We start from the raw sequence: 20,910 nt of genomic DNA on the forward strand, positions 1-20,910 counted from the left end.
CCTGGATGACCTGGATCTCCAGGTCATGTCGCGCCTCCAGCTCAGCGGGGGGGTCTCTTCTCCCTCTCCCTCTCTCTCTGCCTTTCCCTGTGTTTGTGCTCTCTCGGTCTCTGTCTCTCAAGTGAATAAATAAAAAAAAATCTTTTAAAAAATAAAATGAAACTCGGCTAAGACTATAGAAGTTTAGGGTGACATTAATGTAGTAAAAAGAATCCACAATGTTGTTTTAAATTTTTATTTGCTTATAAAAGAGAATGGAAATGGGTTTGCAAAAAAAAAAAAAAGTATCTGCATGTACAAAGTAATCCATGTAGATAAAGAGGGCAAGTCTTGGAATACCGCTGGATGAGTCGTTCATCAAGATTGGATCTCTTCGCATCAGAACTGGTGGAAAGTCACTATTTTACATGTAAAGCCACTGAAAATACTAAATCTATTTTTAAAATCACCAAACTCAGAAAGGCTGTATTCTGATACATATTCTTAGACACCAGTGAAACGAGGTACCGAGTGATCTCAGAGCTGGATAGATCAGTTAATCAAGAGGTAGTTTCTCCAATAATATCCATTTTTCTTTTCAGAAAGGCCACAGGAGATAGGGATAAATGGCATAATCTTTGGATCTCTTTAAATTCTTATTCTGCTAGGGCCCCATTTCCTTTGAATACAATCATAGCTGTCTTGATCCATTTTAGGACTTGAGATCATCTAACACAGAAAAGATTCCAGAGTTCAACTTTTTTTTTTTTTTTTTGCCAATTTTCCTTTGAGCACTCTTCTCTGGAAAAACAAATAATCTGGCATGCCATTAAAATAACAAGGAGAAATAAATCCTGTGGTGTCATAGATGAAGGGGATTTTTTAAAATATAATTTTTTTTTGCTAATAATACCAATATTAACAACGTCCAAGGAAATTTAGGCTGGTGAGACAAGCCCCCCAAAGGTAGCATACAAACCACATAACAACATTCTTCTTGAATAAGTTTCTCTAAGAGTTCTTGAGGTTGGTCTCCAAATTAGTCCTAGGGCGATCAGATGCCTGAGCCCCACAGTTCCATGGCTTCTAGCTCGTCTTGGACAGGAGTGAATTCCGGTTGATCAGGATGGGGAGCTAGAGAGGAAAAGTGGGGTGGGGACTTGATGGGACCCAGGAACCATAAATTGATATTCTCCCCTCACATGGGTCCATAAGAGACACAGATTTGGTCAATAAATGAGAGAGAAAGCCTGCTTAGGTGGAAAGCACTAGCTCCCATTACCCACCATGCCACTTGTGCCTTCCCCCGTGAGGTTTCAGATGGTTAGCAAAGGAAGGGGCAGACCCGTTACAGCAATGGTTAGAAAACTAGAATCACGGCCAACTGCTTAAATATAGTATGTGTTTTATTTACAAAAGGAACCCTGAATCTCAGCAGAATTATAACAGGAAAATAAATTTTAAAACGGATCTCGTGTTAGAAACCCATCACCCAGGGGACAGTTGGGAAGGGGGGACATTAGAGGGGGAGGGAGAGGAAGGTGGTGGGGGAGGGACGTGCCCGTCAATCTTGTGTGGGGACAGGAAAGAGGAGAAGGCACATTTAAACAGTTATTACACACAGAAAAGTTGGGGATAAATTCTTGGTACACAGTCATAGACCGACATCCAGAAAGATCCAGAAGGACACAGAGCTGTCAGTTCCTGTCACGATGGACACTTGTGATCTGGTTAAGTTCCAGTATTATCAGTGTATGTGTCGGGATCAGGGAGGGCAAGAGACGTGACAGGGAGCAGGAAGGGAAGCAGGTGAGGCAGGGAAGCAGAGTGCCCATGGTTAGGGGCAGGGGCTGGGGGTGGTGGTGGTGGTCAACAGGACAGTTCTGGATCCGAAGCCAATTGCCCAGGCCCAATGGAGTCAGAGTGGAAGAGCTCCACCTCAGTGCTGGTAATCATTGTAAGGGATCAGATCTTAATAAGGGACACGGAAATTTGAGAGAACAGGGAGGGAAGAGATGAACAGAGAAAAATACATCAGCAAAACTCTTGACCAGTTCCTCTGGAAAATAAGGTTAAATTTCTCCTAACGCAGAATACTTAAATTCTTTGACTAAGAAGTTTATTGCCCCAAAGCGGTCTCTGAACATCTCTCTTGATGCTTCCAAGAGTGACTATGTCAGAAAATGTCCTATTGCACAACTCGCCGACATGCAGGCTGCAGATGTTTTTAGGAAGCATTATCTTTCACAATCTCAGGCCAGGAGTTAGTTATGCGGCAGAGACAGGCATGGTCACTCTTGTTTTTTCTTAACATTACCTTTGGTCACCGAAAATGGTGGGTATGTGGTGGGCAGAATGTCACCCAAAAGAATCTGAGGGGCCCTCCGCATTAGGGAGAAGTCCCAGGTTTGAGGCTTTTCCAAAGCATGAGTGAAATAGGACCACACCACAGCAGTAACCCAGAAAGTTCTAATATGTCCCCCAATGATCAAATATGAGGTCGGAGGCCAAGGTAGTGTGGACAGCCATTTGTAAACAAGGAAGGTTTAATTGTGGTGTTCTTTTCATTTTCCTCTTAAGGTTTTTGCAGGGATAGCCTGCACTTTATAGAAGAGGTCTCTGGATAATTTAAGGTAGTGAAGCATTCAAGTTTGGCTTCCCTCCCATAACTGGTCTACTGTTCATTGCACTCTCATCATTATAGTTCTAATCAAAGCAAAACATTGCTCAAAGCCCATGAGGGGCTGGCACTTACCTCCCACACCGTAGGCAGAACACGAAGAAGGGTCGCAGTATCCAGGCTGGCCAGAAGGACCCTGTGGTCCTGGCACCCCCAAGTGACCAGGTGGACCCCTGGGTCCAGGAGAGCCAGGGGGCCCAGGGCTTCCTGGCCGACTCTCCCCTGAAGGTCCTAAGAAGCACCCACAAAGGAAAACAGTTGGTCTTTGACCATCATAGATAGTTTTGAGACTACCAAGAAGGAAACGAACCCTTAAGAGAAGCCACCTCACATATCCTGACATTTAGGATAAGATGTCTCTCTCTGCGCATTGAGTTTTTACTTCTCAATTGGATTTGCTGGACAAGCACACCCACGTGTGTATGAACACTCCAATGCACACACAAACACACTCAGTCTCAGCCTCATAATCTGTCCTGCTTTCTGGCCTCAGGTAATTGAATTACATTAGCCTGAGTGGGAAAGAAATGATCCCGCAGGAGAAAAAGGCAAAGTCTGAAATCAGACCTAAAATACTGAACCAAAATTTCTTTAGGCTACCTTATACCGACGGAGCACTTAGATTGAGTGAAAAGAGGAGATTGAAATATTTGTGATTTTAGGAAGTCTATCAGGCTGGGTGTTTTAACGCTTACTTTTAGGCCTAGATTACAATAGTGTTTGAAAAGGCATTCTTCAATAAAAAATGAGATTCTTCAACTTTAGTGGAGATGAACTCTTCAACTCTAGTTCTACTGAAAATGAGGAATGAGTGTCGCCTTATATTTGAAAAGCACTGCAGCTCTACGTAGGTTCAGTCCCATTCAGTCTACACTCACCAACCATCCTTTCTGCGTAACACATGATGCTAGATCAGCCCCTCACACCAGCTCTAATGATAGGGGCACTTATGCTCAAAGTGACTCTTTTCCATTAGGAATCCCTCCTAGGAAAAGTACTTTCCAAAATCATTATTAGGATGGAAAGAAAAAAATGGATAAAGTATTCGATTTGATGTGGCTAAAACCAGATTAAAAATGTCCAACGGGACTGGAAACTTAACCATTCTAATAACGAGGATGATAACCCAGAGATCATTGTAAAAGCACACAGTAATATACACAAAACTCAAAACTGACATGAAACTCATCCAGTAAGACGGCCATGGTGGCAGAAACTCTGAGTGTTTCTCAAACATCCACATGTTCCTCTGTATTTGAAGCCTCCCATGTGGTTCAACGGAGACAGAGTGGTTGGTCCCAGCCAGTGAAATAGGCCTCACTGTGATGTAGGTCATTGTCCATTGAGGAAGGTGAAGGCCAATGTGCGCCTCTTTTATCTTTTTCCCGGAAGCTTTTTGTTCTAACATGGGGAAAAGCCACCTTACCCAAATCAAACTTCGGGGGACTATAAAATAAACCCTTATCGTGTCAATCTACTAAGTGTTTGGGATTGATTTGTTACTACAGCATAACCTAGCATGGCCTAACTCATGAAGCCAATAGGGTCCCAGAATATGCTAGAAGCCTTTGAGGCTTCTGTACTGGGAGGATTGTCACTTAACAATTGGCCTTCCAATAAAATGAATAAGAAAAACAGCCATTTCCATCAGATACGAGATGTAACAAGGCCATTTTTCTCATCGGTGATGCATGTGAATATAAAACGTTAAGATTTTCATCTTGCAGTTTCCTGTTAGGTAGGAAGATTTACCTGCTGGTCCCGGGGGACCTCTTGGACCTTGGGATCCTATGCCTGGATTTCCTTTTTCTCCCTTGATGCCAGTTAGACCTGTTAAAAAAAAAAAAAAAAGAAAAGAAAAGAAAAAAAAGAAAGTCTTTAAAAGAAAATCTAGGCAAAATCTTTCAAAAAAATACCTCTCTGGTAACGATAATGATAGGAGTTGGTTTGGGGTTACGGTTCTCAGGGGACTTTTAAATTAAATTCTGACACTGTGAATTACGTACGACCACATAAGGAAGGCTAGATCTGTAGCCGAACACGCTGTTTGTATTTGAGATACTGTAAGTCTATCCACCTTCCTACCGAAGGGGTCTGGCCCGCCAGGATCTGGCCCGTGTCTTTACACGCACCAGGCCATTGGACATATGCAGTTGGCGCTCCATGGTCACACAATAGAAATCACAAGTGAATGTGGCTAACATTTTCCTTTTGGTCCACCCTGTAATGTATCTGCAAAAGGCATGAATTATAATTAGGCAGCAAAGTTCTGAAGAGCGTGAGTTTCCATTAAAAACTTGGAAGCTTCGGGAAAGCCTGTGTTTGATTTGGCTGATTCAGCCCCATAAAAATCTAAACCTATTCGTGCTTCTTTTCCACTGAGCAGACTCCTTCTTCCAAATCATTTACAGTGCTATTAACAAACTATATGTTTTCACGGGCAAAAAAAGCCCCACAAAATAACAAGGAAACATACACTCTGACACCTCATCATCCAAACAACTATCACAAGACTGCGGGACAGGTGAGAACACGCTCTACTGTGGCCCACCCGTCCCAGAGAGAGTTGCATCAGCCGAGGTGGGGGTGGGGGTTACCCAGGCTCACAACACAGAAGGTCTCTGGTGTCTGTTTTTCATGTACAACAATGCTTTGAAGTAGCAGAATGGCATTGCATCTGCATGTGATTAGACTCACAAAGGAATTATGTGTGAATTGGCAAAGCCTGGAAGGAAACATAAATAAATGACAATAACCAATTTGAGAAGGCACCCCCTCCACCAGGGATTTAAAATGTTTAAAATTACAAGTAACTTCTCTCTCTTCCTAAAGGCGATGTGTATTCACGCCAGACAAACCAAGAGACACAACAAACATGGACACTTTTCACGTCTTGGTTTATAACTTCCAGAAAGCTAGGCGCTCATGTAATATGGGCTTGGAAAATAGTTGGAAAAATAAAATTAAAAAAGACTGGTGAGCAACTGGTTCTTTTTGCTACATGGCACATAGAACGACTGTCTGTTGATATGAACGCTGGGGTCTGCTGTGTTCCTTGGGTCCACCTTCTGAGGTCAAGGTCTATGTGGCCCCTTTCAAAAAGTCCTCCTGGGGCACCTGGGTGGCTCAGCGGGTTGAGCCTCTGCCTTTGGCTCGGGTCGTGATCTCAGGGTCCTGGGATAGAGCCCCACATCGGGCTCTCTGCTCAGTGGGGAGCTTACTTCCTCCTCTTTCTCTGTCTGCCTCTCTGCCTGCTTGTCATCTCTCTCTGTGTCAAATAAATAAAATCTTAAAAAAAATTAAAAAGTTCTCCTTCTTTGTTAGCGGTCCTCAGTGCTTCTCCACTCCCTGCTAGACCTCCCACACACACGCCTATTGTGTGGCCTCGGTGGTATTTTCTGAGCTCACAATAGACCTGTATTTTAGGGAGAGAGCCGGGCACCGAGCACTTGGCCTCCTCTTGTTTTGGGTCTGACTCTTGTCTTAGGAACCCAGAAGGAAGACAGTAATTTCTCAAGAATAAAAATACAATTTCATCTGAGTTTAAAAAGCACCCAACATACTCAGACCAATCAACGTGTAATACTCAACTGTTCACCAAACTGTTCAGACAGAAAAGCACCCTGGGTACACCTACTGGCTATTACCCAATTAGCTACCAGTTTAGCTCTTAGTTTAGTGGCTAATTGGAATAAGCACTTTTCAGCCAGTAGGTGTCCTCTCAGTTGCCAATGTACTTCACCATACTTAGCCTCTTCTTCTGTTTGAATGAGAATCACTTTCCCCACAGGGAACCACTAATTTTTAAAGAGTTAGAACACAATGAAATACACAGATGACTAATGGCAGCCTGCTCGTGATTAAGCGTGTGGTGACTCAGAGGCCTCCTATGACCTTATGGTACTCAAGGATCAACATTCACAGCATGGCTTCTGGATGATTCTCCAAAGTAGGAGATGCTGTCCATGAGGCTGAAGAGGACATGCAGGAAAGTGTTCTTAGGAATAGCTCTCTGGTGAGAGTTTCTTGATCTAGGGCGCCTGGGTGACTCAGTGGGTTAAGCCTCTGCCTTCGGCTCAGGTCATGATCTCAGGGTCCTGGGATTGAGCCCCACATCGGGCTCCCCACTCAGTGGAGAGCCTGCTTTCCCCCTCTTTCTCTCTGCCTGCCTCTCTACCTACTTGTGATCCCTCTCTCTGTCAAATAAATAAATATAAAAAAAAAAAAAAAGAGTTTCTTGACTTATCCATTGTTTCTTCATTGAGAAAGCAAAAGATGGGGGAGATTGGGCAGTGGGGATTCTGGTTGTTTCAATTTTCTAGTTATGTAGAGAAAAATGAGTGGCATTTGATATTACCTGTACTACAAATCAAGGTAAGAGAGTAAGAGTCTCACAAAAATATTCCAGCCCCTCAAAATGTCTCGAGAAAATTCTAGGGATATAATTATACTAATAGGGAATTAAAAAAAAATAAACATATAGTGAATTTTATCCCCAGGGGTACAGGTCTGTGAATCGCCAGGTTTACACACTTCACAGCACTCACCATAGCACATACCCTCCCCAATGTCCATAACCCCACCCCTCTCTCACAACCTCCCTCCCCCCAGCAACCCTCAGTTTGTTTTGTGAGATTAAGAGTCACTTATGGTTTGTCTCCCTCCCAATCCCATCTTGTTTCATTTATTCTTTTCCTACCCCCCAAACCCCCATGTTGCATCTCCACTTCTTCATATCAGGAGATCATATGATATTTGTCTTTCTCCGATTGACTTATTTTGCTAAGCATGATACCCTCTAGTTCCATCCACATCATCGCAAATGGCAAGATTTCATTTCTTTTGATGGCTGCATAGTATTCCACTGAGTATTTATACCACATCTTCTTTATCCATTCATCTGTTGATGGACATCTAGGTTCTTTCCATAGTTTGGCTATTGTAGACATAGCTGCTATAAACATTTGGGTGCACGTGCTCCTTTGAATCACTACATTTGTATCTTTAGGGCAAATACCCAGAAGTGCAATTGCTGGGTCATAGGGTAGTTCTATTTTCAATATTTTGAGGAACTTCCATGCTATTTTCCAGAGTGGTTGCACCAGCTTGCATTCCCACCAACAGTGTAGGAGGGTTCCCCTTTCTCCGCATCCTCACCAGCATCTGTCATTTCCTGACTTGTTAATTTTAGCCACTAATGAGGAATTTTAGATTTCAGTATCCTTGAAATGAAGATCTGTTCCAACTACTGGTAGGCTAATAGATTAATATCTGTCCATGTATTCACTTAGGTTCCGAGCCAAAGGAAACTTCGTGTCCATGACACCTGAGTTTGGTTGTAAATCTTTTTCTTAGAATGAAAAATCATGTTAAAAATCAATAATTAAGGACCTAAGATGAGGGCTGAGATGAAAGGCCAGGCTTAGAGACCTCACCTCTCTAAAAATAGATCTGCATATATTTTTGAGAAGCCTGTAAGCCATGGTTAAAAGGAAAGAAATCAGATGTCCCAAAATGTCCACCCATCTGTGAGATGTTGGCAGGCGATGAATAGATCTGGGCATAGTCCTTCTTCACAGAAAATATGCCATCATCACCCATAATAAGGGCTTCTCTCATCAATCTCTTCGTGAGGGCTGAAGGTGGAGCCCTTTGGTGTTTAGCTGAAGTCCCCAGAGCCAAGTGCCAATGTTCTCTCCACAAAGGCACTGGAACTCCTGAGTGCACAGGATGCCCCTCCTTCTGGAACACCCATTTCACATTGGATGTCTCCATAAATACCTCTCAGTCTTCAAGACCCAGCCCAGTGCTTCTTGCAACCATAATGAGCAGAAGCATACAGGATTCAAGAGGACTGGGATTATTGATCTGCTTCATGGCTGTATTGCTGACACGCCGAGAGTGTCTTCCACATACTATGAAGCCTACAGATACTTACTTATTTACTCACTGAAGGAATGAATGAGTTCTCTGATTCCATATTGTCCGTGCCTCCTCTGGAACCTACCCATTGCCTTGCTTGTCCTCATGTTCGCCTAGCCTAAGACCACGAGCCTCCTGATGGCAAGGATCATGTCTTCTTTACTGTTAGTGTCGGATCCAAGCCAAACCTCACACATGGTAGGTGGCCCAGTAAGTTCTAGAAACCTAACCGAATGACTGCATGTTTATACCAACATGCAGCTGACTGTTAAAAGCAAGCCTGACCTTTGAAGGATTAACAAACAAAATTCTTTACCCCAGAGCTTTGCTTTTTATTTTCACATGCCTGCCTTGTGGGAACACTGCTTTTTCTAACAAGTTCCTTGTGTGGCAGTTTCAGTGCTAGCGTTTCTTAGCGATGAATATAACCGATCACAATTAAATTTCTGCCATTTCTAAAAACTAAGCATAGCTGATATAAATGAAGCTGTAACTTTTCAAAAATATGATTTTAGATAAGATTAAAATACTTTCAGTTTTTTTTTGAGTTATCAAAAATATTTAGGATAATCAGAGAGATTATTATTATCCACCCATTCATCTGTTCTTCCTTTTAAAAACATTTCAATAAATCTATTTTTTTGCAAGGTTCTCAGAAATATTGAGTGGAAAGTACAGAGATTTCCCATGTATCTTCTGCCCCTACACCTGCTTCGTCAACATCCCCCAACAGAGAGGTACCTCTGTCATATTCATTCTTTTTTTAAGAGTCTTGTTAGAAACCATTTCAGGGCTCCCTGGTTCTCCCTTACCACAAACCTAACACTGACTCTCCAATATTTTCTTTTACTGGTATACAAAGGCAGAGACCTGTTCACTCTAGCTCTTCGTTACATTCCCAGTTCCAGGCATATACTAAGGCACTCAAGAAATACGCGTCAAGCCGATGAATGAATGAATGAAATCCCAAGTTCTATTGTAGACTTTGACAAACCAAGAATGTGGCCAGTGAGTTTATCAGCTAAGTCTAAAAATGACCGCTGTCGATTCCAAAAGCTAGAGGCTTGGGATGCAGGAGCTCATTTTGGCTTCTTAAGAACAAAGGGGGTGGGCACTACTATTAACCCCGAAGGAGGCTGTGATCCCTGCCCTCACCTAGGAAGGAGCACGAGCCACGATTTGATCCCAGACAGCTTGGTGCCGAAGCCCAGACGCTGAATCACTGCACTCCCTGCCTTTTCAGTCCAAGTGGGCAGGAGACTTGTCTTGTTCTTTGCAGTCGAAGCTTCCTGAGCTGCGCGCTGGGTCAGTCTGCACATCTGCTCTGGCCCCAGGCTCAGCAATCAGTCCCGTGGTTATCACATTTTCTTAGCTTACTTCCCTCAGTTGGCATTCTTGCCTTCTACTCCAAGCAAGATTCAGGGTTGACGCTGAGCGGCCCTCTCCGGCTCCTGCTGACTACATGCCCAGGATCTGGCTCTCGGTAGTCCATTTTCTCTTTCCTTTGGCCTGCTGGTCTCTGAATAGAGACATTTTACTCATTTCTCTGCCCTCTGACCACACCAAGCCTTCCACACTGAGGCCTCGTGCTGCTCCATTGAGCTCAGTTAGTCTCTCAGCCCAGACATTTCGAGCAACTCCCAGGATTTATGCCCAGGCAGATATGCAAAGGCTGGGCAATGCTTTCATTGTCACTGCACCAAAAAGTCCCAGAAACAGTGAGACAGGGCTTCGGCTATGTTGTTATATCGTCTGTTACCTAGGAAATGTGGACAATGAATGGCAAGCACAGTCTGCTTTCCATTCAGAATATGTCTGAATGCCTACTGGAAGCAATGTACTAGATAGGTACCTAGGCACAAGGTGGCAGATTCATTGGACATAATTCATGCAATTTCCAGAATCTGCTATTTTCTACATTTTCGGCCTGTAGCATTAGTACCAGCACATGGGACTCCATGTTTTGGCTAAGGTCTCAGCTAAGGGGACAAAGATTGGAAAATACATGATTTTTTTCACACTTGACCTTGGCCAAAAGGCCAAGAAGCGATTATACGTGATTGTTTTTAATGTAAACAAATTTTGCAAACCATGGCCAAGAGATTTTCTTCTTGTTGCCTTTTTGATAAAATAATGGTCCATCCACTTTGACAGGGTAATTCAGGCCTCAGGAAAAGATAAAGCATTCTACACAGTTCAGGCAAAGAGAAGTTAATCCAGGGATTTGTTTACATGGTTTGTTTACATGGGTGATGGAGGACTGAGAAGCCAATTAAAAATGATGAGGCAACTTATAAAACAGCAAGAGCAAGAAGTGACTCTCATCTTTAAGAGTATGGGGGCAATGGGAAGAAATGGTGGGACTGGAACCCAGAGCCTAGAACCTTCTGGTAGGATCTAGAAGCAGAGGGAGAGATTTCCAGTTGAAGCAGGAGCTGTGTAAGAGTTGTCACCACAACCAGAATTGCAGGGGAGCCAGGTGTAGGATGAGAGGAGAAATATCTTGACTTCTACCCTGTTTGAACCCTGTAATCCTTTTTTTTTTTTTCAAGATTTTATTTATTTATTTGACAGAAAGAGGCAGTGACAGAGGGAACACAAGCAGGATGAATGGGAGTAGGAGAAGAGGCTTCCCGCTGAGAAGGAACATGACGACCATGGGGCTCTATATGAAGACCTTGGGTTCATGACCTGAGCTGAAGGCAGATGCATAAGAATTGAGCCACTGAGGTGTCCCTGGAACCCTCTACTCCTTTTAAAAGGCTCCTATTGGCTGAATTTATACAGGAGCAGTGGGGGAAGGGAGCCTGGAGAGGCACTGACGCACAGCTAAAGGAGGGAGAAGCGCAGACTGAAAGCAAACTGCCTGGTCCAATCCCAGTATCAGGCTCTGAGCATCAGAGCCAGAAGGACCCCTCCTGCCTGTAGTGAGTCACCTTGTGGCAGGGAAAGGGACAAACGGAGAGTCATCACGCAGTGTGAGAAGAGCTACAACACATGAAAGCACAGAATTGAGGCGTCCGTGGGGAGTCACAGGGGGCTTTTGGATACAGCTGACCCTTGAAGCCAAGTCTTGGAGAGCAGGCGTCGGCCACGCGAAGAAGGGCAGATGCAAGTGCACGTACAGAGGCCGGCAGATGAAAGAGAACTGAGCGTGCCCGGGGGACTCCAAGCAGTTTGGCGGACTCTGGCCGCAGCAGGTGGGGGAGTAAAATAAGAAGCCAGTCTAGATCCAGTCGGGTCACACGAAGGGGTCTGGATACGGCCCTTCCCCCTCGTGTGCGCAGGACCCCTCCAATACCATCCCCCTAATTTTTTGTTTGTAACTTCACCTCCTTTTCTCAAAGAGGAACTCCAAGGTGCTGAAGCCTCAGACCCCTTAAAACATGGAACTGGCCCTGCTGGGTGCTACAAAACAATTCAATTAGTAAAGTGGACTGAGAAATCCGGCAGAGCTCAACTCCACCAATGAACGCTGAGCTAGTCTCCCAGCAAAGCCGAAGGAAAACATGTTGAAGCATTAAATAGGGCTGTCCAGTAGTCAAAGGAACCACTACCAGATCAAGATCAAGACAACAGGATATTTTGGACTTCAGGTTCTTCTATCAGTTAGAGACATGGTAATATTGGCCGGAGGCCCTCTGGTCTTTCGACCACACACATCTAAATTAGATACACTGATATCCGGGCAGTGAGAGCGAGGAAGAAAGTGCAGCAGGGAGAAGGGAGGTGAAAGGGGCAGCATGGGGGCTACAGAGGAAGAAGGGAGAAAAGAGAATGAAGGGGGCACCAACCCCATGTAGCCGTCCACAGGTTGGTCCCACCAGCGAGTGCGTTGCAAAAATGAACAGGGATTACATTGGACACCAGGAATCCTGGATTTTTGTCCCCACAGTTTTGCACACTGATGCTATGATCTTACGGGCATAAGAGTAGCAGACCAAATGCTCATCGACCAGTTTCAGCTCCCAAGTTCTGACCGATCCTCCTTCAATATTATTATATTATTTCCAGCATGGGCTGTTAGGAAAATTATTAACAACTGAAAGTTAATAGAAAAATGAGCCAATTTCTGTGGCTTCAAAAATGAACACATCAGGTTTGGCATGAATATTCAACCAGCTAATGATATATAAATTAGAGCTAGGGCTTGTTTTCATTCCTTGCGGAAATGAAAAGTGATATGATGCTCTTGACTCTTGGAAAAGAAGAGAGCTGTGCCAGGGCCTTGGGATGAGGTCAGTGTCTGCAGAGTTTAAAACAAAAGGCATTAGGACCAGCAGTCCTTCATAATGAGCAGGAAGAAAGCACTATTAAGATAAATACATCTTGTATCTAGTTAAACCTAGAACCAATGAAAATTTTAAGAGTTAATGAATATATCTTTTCTATGTATGTTTTTCCCTCAGCTATACAAATGCATTTTGGTATACTTGTTTATTGTACTTACTGCCTTAAATCCTTGTTAAAAAAAATTCACTGAAAATGGTTTACTATAGCCAATATAAACAGCTTTAGTTTTATCATCTAAATTAGTATATGTTATATTTCCATTTTACTTGTTTATGTTCAAGGCCAGAAATTTAGAAAATGGCTGAGTACATTCCTATATTTAAAACAAAGTGTCTTTCTCTGTCTGCCTCTATCAATATTTACATATAGATATTGTAAACACACACACACATGCCTCTATCAATATTTACATATAGAAATTGTAAATACACACACACACACACACACACACACAGGCATTATAAGCAGGATGTCCCTTGATCTTTTGACCAGACATCTAAATTAGACACACTAAAATGTGAGCACTGAATTGTCCAACGTATTTGCTATTTTATATATATTTCCTACCCAGTCGAAAAATCTTTCCTATTTAAAAATCTCACCCTGTTTTCCTGGCTGAATTTACACAATAATGACTTGAAGAAAACGTTGACTTGTCAAGTTGGCAGTAACTGGCTATTAACAGGATGTCTTCGCGTTGATGTCCTATAGCCACATGGACTTCTGTTTTTTTTTCATGGCTCTAGAGTGAAGGACAAATGGCAGCCAAAAAACTAGCCAAGGAGTAATCAACACCATAAATCACTCATGATTCACGAAATGACTATTGCTCTTCAGGTATTATGAAAAATAAAGGGAAAACCCACATTACGTTTGGTCTCCAGGGAACGTGCAGCCTCACTGCGGAGACAGGAATCACAGAGTGAAATCATCATTAAAAGGCAAGTCAAGAAGGTGAAAGACCCCTCTCCCGTTGCGAAAGGCTTGTTTAAGTAACCTGATGTCCCCACAGCACCCCCTCTCCCCTTGCTGAAGGCTTGATTGTTCCTATAGCCGGATGGCAACACATACCAGGATGTCTATTGTCTATGATCACCCGGTCTGTCAAAAAAAGACAAATGAGAAGTAGAGTGTAACTGGGACTTTCCAGAGTGCTGACCGAAGGAACCACCAGAACGCCCTGACCCCAATGCCCAATCATGCTTGATTCAAAATAATCAATCAGACTCCTGTAACCATGCATCTGCTTCTGTAAGCTCGCTTCCTGCCACCCCAACCCTGCCCTATATAATCTGCTCCCCAACTTAGCCCGGCATGCTCAGCCCACAAAGGCTGATGCGTCCACAGGCGCCTGTGTAACCAATAAACCTCTTGCAATTTGCATCCAGTGGAGGCGTGCTGTTTGATTCTTGGGTGCGGCTCCAGGGTCTTTCAAAGGCACCTTCTACCTGGGCGCACACTGGTGACGGACCCCGCTCTTGTTCAGGCTTCTTGGTGGGGCAGGGGTTGGGGGGAAGCAGAGATGAAAGGCCCAGCCCCATTCACGGAACTCACAGTGGGGTGGGGGGGGGGAGACAAACCAGGACACCAGCAATGACAGCATAATGAGAAACTGCTGCGGTGGACGCCAGCGCTCAGGGAGGGTTTACTCCGTCTGGCTCAGCGGGAGGGGAGCAGGGCAGCAACCACCAATACACCGGCCCGACAAACCGCGGGCAGAACGAGTGGTCTGGCAGCGGGGACTCCGGAGATGCGCTCCGAAGGACGAATGTGCCAGAGCACGAAAGAGGATTCTAGGGCGTGGGAAGGGCAGGTGGAAACCCATGCACTGGGACAAGAGCAGGACACAGTGGGAATCCGCACTGGGGGGCGCAGCAAAGGAAAAGCCACGCGTGAAGAACGCCCAGTCGCCCTGCCTCATCGCTCTGCGCCAGACTTGACGCCTGCTCCTGCTTTGCGCCGCGTGTACTTCCTTATTGCGTGGAGTTGGGCGTGGCCAGGGCCACGTGACCTGCTTTAGCCAATGAGATTTTAGAGGCAACAACAGGCACAGAGGCTTGAAATAGGCACCTTGGGTCGCCCTAATTTGTTTCTGCCACCACCGCGAGGATTACATACTCTAGGAAACTATTAGCCCTTCTAGCCAGGGCCCCAGCAGAGCAGAACTGCCCCTGTTTTCCATAGATCTGTGGTGGAAAAAAAAATATTTAGCGTTGTATCCTACTGAGATGTTTGTGGTTTGTTATGCAGCGAAAGCTGACTAATACTGAGAGCACAGAGCGGTTCAATTTGGGTAGAGCAAAAAGTACATACTTGAAGTCAGGCGGAAAATATGAAACGGGACCGTGCGAAGATATCTTGCTGAGATAGCATTAACCTTGAGTGGTTATTTCTAGCACAATGCCCTTTACCCCAGACAGGGACTGAAATCCAGTGCAAGAATCTGATCAGATCTACTACACAGGCCCTCCAATTAAGGGTTTCAAAGTAATTTAAGTTATAGATTAGTATATTAGCTTTCATGGCAAGAAAAGAAGACAAAACGGACTATAGCTCTTGCTGACATCTTGAAACAACCTCGTGGAAGACCCTGAGTCAGAAGCACCCAGCTAGACCACTCCTGAATCCCTGACCCAGAAAACCACGGTCGTATAAGTTTTGTTGTTTTAAGTTGCTAAGTTGTAGGGTAACTTGTTATAGAATAATGAGTCATTAACACATAGAGCTTCTCTTTGCAGCCATGTTGAATGCAAAGACTCAGTTTGTAACAGAGGGGGGGGGGGAAACCTTACAAAATGGAAGATGATACAACAAAGAAAAAGGAAAAGCATTCCTTTTCAATGCGTTTGGGTTACTATACATTAGGAAAACACAATACATCAAACCTTCAGAGAAAATCTTGTTTCCAATGCACATTCAAATTGGATTTTACCACCTAACTACTGGGTGAGAAAAGAGAAAGCTACTTTTACCTCTCCAGAGTTCATCTCTCAGGAGATGAGATGCAGGGAATGAGGAAAGAAATAAACAAGTCAGCAGATTTTTAACAGCAGTGAAAAGACTATGTCTCGTGCAAGCCAATGTCAAAGATAATACAACATCACAGGGAAGACTTGCAAATATTTAAGTTTCAACCAGCCAATTATTACAAGAGCCCTGCCAACCCTCTATCTTTAATTAAGTTGATCTGTCCCATAAAGATAATTTTTCCAGGAATAAACCAGGATAAAAGAGACATTGAGAAGTTCCACAGACGCTTAGCATCTAGGCATTCCTGTCTGGCAACTGCTTTGCTTTTATTCTGCATTCGTGACCAAAGTTTTCAGCCAAATGTATCTTCAGTGCCAACAGCTCTTTTCAACCACAGAAATACCAAATGCAAGAACCCAACTTCTCTCTCCCAGCTTCAAATTGACTTGAGACCCAGCCTTCTCAGCCTTGTTGATTCCCAGGTAAGGGGAATGAACCTTAGGGACTCAAGAGTTAGCTTTTGGGTATATGCAACTTCTTGACTCTGAATGCCATTTCTGTGTCTCCAAAGGGGGTTATCGCTGACTCCCAGCAGCCGGAGCGTGGCTGATTCCTTTTCTACCTGTGTTTGCTCTGGTGGGGTGGGAAGGGGGACTTGGTTGTGTTGCATCTCGTCTTCCTTCTCACACCCCCCTTTTCTCATTTCCTGGAACAAAGTCCATCTTCTTCAAATTAACCACAGGACTTAGGACTGATGCAAGAATTGATCCTTAAATCTTGTCTTTCTTTACATTCACTCCTTAGAAATTTGGTCTTCTGTGTCAGGGGAAACTCAAGGGGAATAATTTTCCAACTTCATAAAGTCATTCAAGGATTATATCCTCAGAGAACAATAAAAAATTAATCCAGGCAACAAACAGAGTGGGGCAGCTGTCCTTGCATCAAGCTCTTAATCAAAAACATGAAATCTTCTTGTGATTAAAGATGACATTCCAATGCTGTTATTATTTTTTTTAAGCCTCAATGCTATACTGCATCCCAAATATTTGATTCCACAGAGTAGGTATAAAGTGCTAATGAATGTATAGCAAACAATGCATTCCATTGGGAAAATCCTTGGAATTATACCTCCCAGTCGTTTTCACTCAACTTTCTCTAGGCACTAGCATGCATAAAGACATTACTACTGTCTGTGGGTTGGGGGGAGATAGTCAGTAGTATAAGGCTTCTCTGGAGAGAGCCCCAGTAGGGAAAAGAAATATAGTGGAAAACCAAGCAATCTGGTAATCAAGGAGCAGATGTCTGAAAAAGTAGAAGATAAATGTAGTTATTTGCATAATGCTGGTGATGTATTTGCTCTTATGATTTTTACTGTGAACACAACAGACACGAATGCAGAAAGACCCACTGTTGATAAAGCTCAGCTACATCAGCCTGAACTTGTAATGGTTGCACTCCCAGTAATTATTTAATATAAACACATTTTGACTTCTTCATTATGTTTCTAGTATAGTCATGCTGAGAATTTGCATATTGGAATAAACAGTCGAGGTAGAAATTACTTTAGCTTTACTTCTTTACATTACACTAGATGGCAGTCTAGTTGTTTGTTTGTTTTTTTAAATTTTGTGTGAAGGCAGGTTATATGTATTATCTGTGAATTTCATTTCAGAACAGTAAAAGAGATGTAACTTATCTGTGGGAAAGGAGACAATATGTTGACTACTTTTGAGAATCATGGCTTTAGAGTTTCAAGCCCTCTCGCACCTCAGGACCTTTGCATACGTTATTGCTATCTCTGCCTGAAATGTTCTCCTCTGACTCTCTTATTGATCTGCCAAACTCCTAAACTTTCAGGTCTCAGCTAAAATATCACTGACTTGCCAGTGTAAGTCAGAACCCCTTCTTCTACACTTGCATGGCAACATGGTTTTTTTTTTCATGGCACTTACAACTAATGTCACACTAAAGGAAACGATTCATTTAGTTTTTGTTAGTGCATTTAATATCTGGGTCCATGCCAGGTACAGGAAACATAGGAAATGTATGTCCTGTTTACCACTATGTCATTAACACCCAGTACGATGCCTGATGTGTAGTAGATGCTCAGTAAGTGCTGGTTAGGGGAATGAATGAAGATACAGAAAGATTAAGTTTTACGATTAAGCAGTCAAGATTACACAGCTAGTAAGTGGCCAAGTTCAGATCCTGACTTCTATAAGATTGATGCCCCAAATGACATCCCAGCCTGCCTCTCAAGTAAGCAGCACTGCAAACAGTGAAGTTAAATCAGTTTCTCTTCTGAAATATCACAAGGAAAACAAGATTGAATTGCCTTATTCCATGTTTCTCCTCTATTTCCCCTATTGTTAGATGTTATAATATAAGTAGAATTCTGTGGGTGCACCCCAAGCTGCTAGGTCCATGGCCAGCTTCCCTCCAGGTAGTTCCCTTACTTGGGACTCTTCTACAGCCTGGGCACATGCTAAAATTCTAGAAAAACCGTCAAGTGCCAAAATGTATAATCATGGAAAATATTTTTACCACCTTCATATTTATCCAACAAATCACCTCAAAGTTGGTCATTGGCCAGGTCAAGGATGTCCCAAGCCTCTCCCAAACCAGAACACAGCGTGCAGGGAGCTTGCCAATAGTACAACCACATTCCACTGTGATATTCTGGTCAGTTCAGCAGTTGACTTGTTTGTATGAACTGAGCCGTGAATTGTGGTTAGTAGGAGCCATAAGGAAATGGGGTTCACCAGACCCTGCACAGTTCTGGCCTTTCCTATGGCAGTTCCCCACTACACTATGAATTCCAAGGTGGCAACAGACAGAGGGGACAAGCACAGCTATTCTGGAATCACGCAGATGTGGACTTGAATTTTGGTCCCTTATGGTCCAGTGGGTGAACTGAAAAACTAACTGAGCCTCAGTTTCCTCACTTAAAAACAGAGATAGAGTCCCCTGGGTGGCTCTGTCATTTGAGCATCTGACTCTTGGTTTCTGCTCAGGTCATGATCTTGCGGTCCTGGGATCGAGTCCCACATAGGGCTCTGCTCTCAGTGGGGAGTCTGCTTGAGATTCTCTCTCCCTCTGCCTCTGTCCCTCCTCCTATGCTCACCCATGCTCTCTCTCTTTCTCTCAAATAAATAAATAAATAAAAACTTAAAAAGCAAAATGAAGCTAGGGATTCCTGGGTGGCTCAGTGGGTTAAGCATCTGCCTTCAGCTCAGATCATGATCCCAGGGTCCTGGGATAGAACCCTGTGTATCAGGCTCCCTGCTCAGTGGGGGGCCTGCTTTTCCCTCCCCTACTCCCCTACTTGTACTGTCTCTCTCTCTCTGACAAATAAATAAAATCTTTTTAAAAATTAGAAAAAATAATAAAAAATGGAGCTAATACTGACCTCTGACAGCATTTACTTTCCACACAGCTCACTTCGCGTTCACTCTCCCAATGTGCACATTTAGTAATGTTCCACATTCCTTCCTTATCCAAACCATGTCTTCTATTTTATCCAAAGGAGAGAGTGTGTATATAGGACTGGACACAATATTGGCAGATACATTTAGTGCCTAATAAGTGAAAGCCATAAATAAATAGTACTATCTCACATCCTGTCAACCCAAGAGACTTACGTGAACCTTGCATTCAGTAAATATTTACTGATTTATTGTACAAAATAAATGACATATAAATTCCAGTAAATTATGGATGTATAATCTGATCATGAAAATCTTCAGTTGGATGGCTCCTGTGATCCAATATTTTTTGGAGAATGACGGAAACTGAAGGAGTTGCAGAAACGCTGAAATCAGGAAACTGTCCCAGTTCTTTTCAAGTAAATAAAGAAATTCAGTTTGGCCATCTATAGACCAACCAACTGATTTTTTTTTTTTAAAGATTTTGTTCATTTATTTGACAGAGAGAGAGATCACAAGTAGGCAGAGAAGCAGGCAGAGAAAGAGAGGAGGAAGCAGACTCCCTGCTGAACAGAGAGCCTGATGTAGGGCTTGATCCGAGGATCCTGGGATCATGACTTGAGCCGAAGGCAGAGGCTTTAACCCACTGAGTCACCCAGGCACCCCAACCAACTGATTTTTGACTGGGTTAATAATATATGGTTCAAGACACCAATGTGAAATATGAACATTTCAATAAATGGAATAAGAAAATAGGAGAGTCATCATCCAGGAATAATTATACAAAGATCAGAATTAGAAACAGAGTTGTCTTCTGGGGTCTAGCTAGAATCACACAAGGCTGTGATTGCAGAGTGAGTTCCGGTCGGAAACGTCAGGACTCAGTTGTTCCAGTCAGGTCAGGGTACCAAAGAGGAATGCTATAGCTTTTGTGAACTTTGGAAGCCAGGATATAGAGCCATTACCTGAAGGCAATGCCGCATTTTGAGGGGACAGACAACTGTAGCCCATGGAAGAAGAGCTTGTCTTTGCTGTGCATGAGCCACGTGGTATATATAAGTGGCAAGAAAAAGCAGGTGAGAAATTGGGCTGCATAACCTCTTGCTTATACTTGTGCAGATGGAACCTCTTTACTTCTGGGTGGTAATAATCAGACAAGTCCAAGTTGGAGTTCAAGCCTTAGATGAACAACGTGAACCGCAGGAGTCCTTCAGTTCCTTACATTCTAAGGATTCTGTAATATTGCGATCTATGTGAGAACATGGCGAAACAGCTATTCCCCACAAACTTATGAAAGATACTTGAAGAGGCACCTGGGTGGCTCAGTGGGTTAAGCCTCTGCCTTCGGCTCAGGTCATGATCCCAGGGTCCTGGGATTGAGCCTTGCCTGGGGCTCTCTGCTCCAAGGGGAGCCTGCTTCCTCCTCTCTCTCTGCCTGCCTCTCTGCCTACTTGTGATCTCTGTCTGTCAAGTAAATGAATAAAATCTAAAAAAAAAAACAATTTTAAGTTAAAGGAGACAAAGGTTAATGAGAAGGAGGTAGCTAGTCAGATGTAGGCAGAATGCAGTCTTCTGCTGGGTGAGAACGAAAGTCGAGAACAGTCTTTATGTCACGTTGCTGATGGGGGAAGTATTTGGAAT

General features: G+C 43.5%; 1 protein-coding gene across 2 annotated transcripts in view; it reads right to left on the minus strand.

Annotated features, from left to right (window-relative positions):
- Window positions 1-219: 219 nt before the first annotated feature.
- The window catches only part of COL14A1 (collagen type XIV alpha 1 chain), a 219,022-nt gene continuing 198,331 nt past the window's right edge, over window positions 220-20,910 (minus strand). Inside the window, exons 46-48 of one of the 2 annotated variants that reach the window (XM_059165716.1) lie at window positions 4,412-4,489; window positions 2,735-2,890; window positions 220-1,113 (exon numbers count right to left, since the gene is read on the minus strand). In XM_059165716.1, the coding sequence (XP_059021699.1) occupies window positions 1,034-1,113; window positions 2,735-2,890; window positions 4,412-4,489 (314 nt within the window). In that variant the 3' untranslated portion in view covers window positions 220-1,033. Of the gene's footprint in view, window positions 1,114-1,367; window positions 1,951-2,734; window positions 2,891-4,411; window positions 4,490-20,910 lie in introns of those variants that run through there. The other variant, XM_059165717.1, reaches the window with a different exon arrangement.

Source organism: Mustela lutreola, chromosome 3 (genome assembly GCF_030435805.1).
Source record: "Mustela lutreola isolate mMusLut2 chromosome 3, mMusLut2.pri, whole genome shotgun sequence".
Lineage (NCBI taxonomy): Eukaryota > Metazoa > Chordata > Mammalia > Carnivora > Mustelidae > Mustela > Mustela lutreola.